Below are 2,700 nucleotides of genomic sequence, written 5' to 3' on the forward strand. Positions count from 1 at the left end.
AGTACACGGCTGACTGAGGTAGTATCGCCTGTTAGACCAACTGAGGTAGTATCGCCTGTTAGACCAGTATCGACAGCTTTTTTGCTCTACGAGCAATCCACGTACTCGACGAGCAATCCACGTACTCGACGAGCAATCCACGTACTCGACGAGCAATCCACGTACTCGACGAGCAATCCACGTGCCCAGTCGTAAAGCTCCCTCGCGGAGTCCATACGTATTTCTGAAAGCTGGCGTGCGATGTCACCCAACTTACTCTTCCGAGGCTGGTCGAGGCGGTTCTCTTCCGAGGGTCTCTTGCACCGCCAGCAGCGCCAACAAGGCCTGTTCAATTGATTGGCCGCGACTGTTTCGTTTTTCTCTCGGATGCAAAACCCGTAGCACTCACGTAAGAAGTACTTGTACTGGTGAACCTGGTCCAATTTAATCACTGACATTGACATCACTGACATTGACATCTCTGACCTTGACATCTCTGACCTTGACATCTCTGACCAGAACATAGCCACTAGTGAACCACAACCAGCACATTAGCTACCAGCCCGTGGGCGTTTCCACCTTAGTCAGCGCACATGTCAAAACGAGTTCATCCCTAACGGCCCAGTTCATGAGTGGTTCGTGGCTGTTCTGTTAAGGGTGGAAGCAGCTTATGTTGGCAGCGCTGATTACGTCTTGCAGCCTGCATCGTTCCTTACTTGGTCCCAGAATTTTGTGTGTCTGCGGCGAGCTTCCTCTTTGTTTTGGGCGGTGAGACAGACAGGTCCGGTGGCAAGGCACAGTCGGGATGTCCGGCCGCCGTCCGTGGGTTCGAGCACAACGTAGGCTTGTGGGTAGCTGCCAATGTACCAGCCACGTCCGTGCTTGCAGGGGTCGATATTCTGGGCAGTGTCGATAAGCTCGAGAGCGTCTTTCTCAAGTTGGGTGACGACTTCGCTGGACAATCGGTAGGACTTGAGGAGGTCGCCTAAGTTGGCTACACGCCAGAAGGCGGCTCGCTCGTCCAAGTCCCATTGGATGCATTCCTGAAAAGTGCGCAGGGTGACAGGGGAATCCAGTTGTTCGGGCTTCCAGGTACTGGGCCACGGGTATCGAGACCATTGGACGCCTTGCCTCCTGGCTTCGGCCTTCACACGCACCCGCATGGCGCACATCTCCTTTTGCCATATCCCATCCTTACAGTCTCGAGGCGGCCACTCGCCGTAGGGCGTGTATTCCCCGCCGTCTGAAGCAAGCACGATCCACTCGCACATCGGGACGCGATGGTCGGCAGGAACGAAGTCCCTCAAATCAGGACTCTTTGCAGACAGACTCAGCTCCATAACACTGCTCCATACCGGCAAGCTGAACACCGGACCGGGTTCGCACCGCGGGCATAGGGACTTTTCTGCAGACGCAGCCTCCACCAGTCCATCGCCCAGTCCAAGCACCGGACGACAGATGCCTTTCCAATAAAACGACTTGTAGTCACCAGAGGGCTCAATCCCCTTGTACGTCTTAAACAGTGCCTCCCACAACTCGTTCATGCTCGCCATAAAAGTCTTCAACGGACCTATTGGGTCACAGGGAGTCAAGTGACCATTTTTTGCGACCTTCACCAAGACTGCTTGGGCCATGCTAACTCGAGCCGCCTCATCAGAAGCTTTCTTGCGGTCAACGTATCTAGCGGCGTTAGAAAAATCCAATCTAACCATCGGATGGATGTCGTGACGTACAACATGGATCTGCTCAGGACTGAACAGCGTGCCTTGACTCTTCATTAGCTGATCCACTGCCTGCAGGGCGACTGCCAGAAACAGCCGCAGGGTTACATTATCTGCGTTACCGAACCCAAGCCTGACGCACCCGGGCATAGGCGGAGGACAGCCACGATCGCATTCAATTCGACGGTCCCACACAAGACATTGGGTCGCTAGCGATCCGCAAATCTCCTCGCCAGGGGAAGTCATGTCGAAAGTTACCCCAGTCAGGACCGACAAGACCCCGGGTATCTCGCCCACCCCAAGCGTCCCCCCAAGCGTCCAAGCAACACGAAAACCTCTCATCTAAACCAGTCAAAAAACAACTGCATTTTGACGGCCACACTGAGCTGCTGCAGACGGCGTACTGTCCGCTCGGGATACGCTGGAGCAAAGTAACCGCCGCCAAAATCACCCACCACACCAAGATTGATTCTTAAAAAGGCGAAGTACACAGTGCAGAAGGCGGAGTACACAGTGCAGAAGGCGGAGTACACAGTGTGTAGTACAATCAACGCAGCGAAGAGAGCGTAACTTCCTGACTTAGTCGGCGCACCACGTGTTTGTCGCGGGCTTCCTCCCCAGAATCGGCGGTGGAACACACGGGCTAGGCGCAAATTGGACTTGCCGTCGTCGGAGCACTACGTAGACTTGTAGGTAGCTGCCTGTGTACCTCAGCCAGGGGAATGGTGAGCACCTAAGTCCTTGCTCCTCGGCTTCCGCCTCCAGTCGGTGACACATGGAGGACACCTCTTCTTCCCATATGCCCCTCGCCGCTCTCCGTAGCGGCCACAGGCCGTATGTTGAAAGTAGTTGGCCTGGGAAGAGCCACCTCCAGAGAGGGACACGGTCTTCATTAAGACGTTCAGGGCGTTTGTCAGAAACAACCGCGGAGTTATATGGTCTGCCTTGCAGAACCAAAGTCTTGCACACCTGGGCATCGGAGAAGGACAGCCGTAATCGT

At 54.9% G+C, this 2,700-nt stretch overlaps 1 protein-coding gene across 1 annotated transcript; it reads right to left on the reverse strand.

The window, feature by feature from the left end:
• Positions 1–665: 665 nt before the first annotated feature.
• GNI_174750 (hypothetical protein) lies at positions 666–1,946 on the reverse strand (the record flags this gene model as incomplete). Its single annotated transcript, XM_011135085.1, has 1 exon — positions 666–1,946. One exon carries the CDS (start codon positions 1,944–1,946, stop codon positions 666–668), a length of 1,281 nt encoding a protein of 426 aa, XP_011133387.1.
• Between the last annotated feature and the right edge of the window lie 754 nt (positions 1,947–2,700).

Source organism: Gregarina niphandrodes (assembly GCF_000223845.1).
Source record: "Gregarina niphandrodes unplaced genomic scaffold scaffold00061, whole genome shotgun sequence".
NCBI lineage: Eukaryota > Apicomplexa > Conoidasida > Eugregarinorida > Gregarinidae > Gregarina > Gregarina niphandrodes.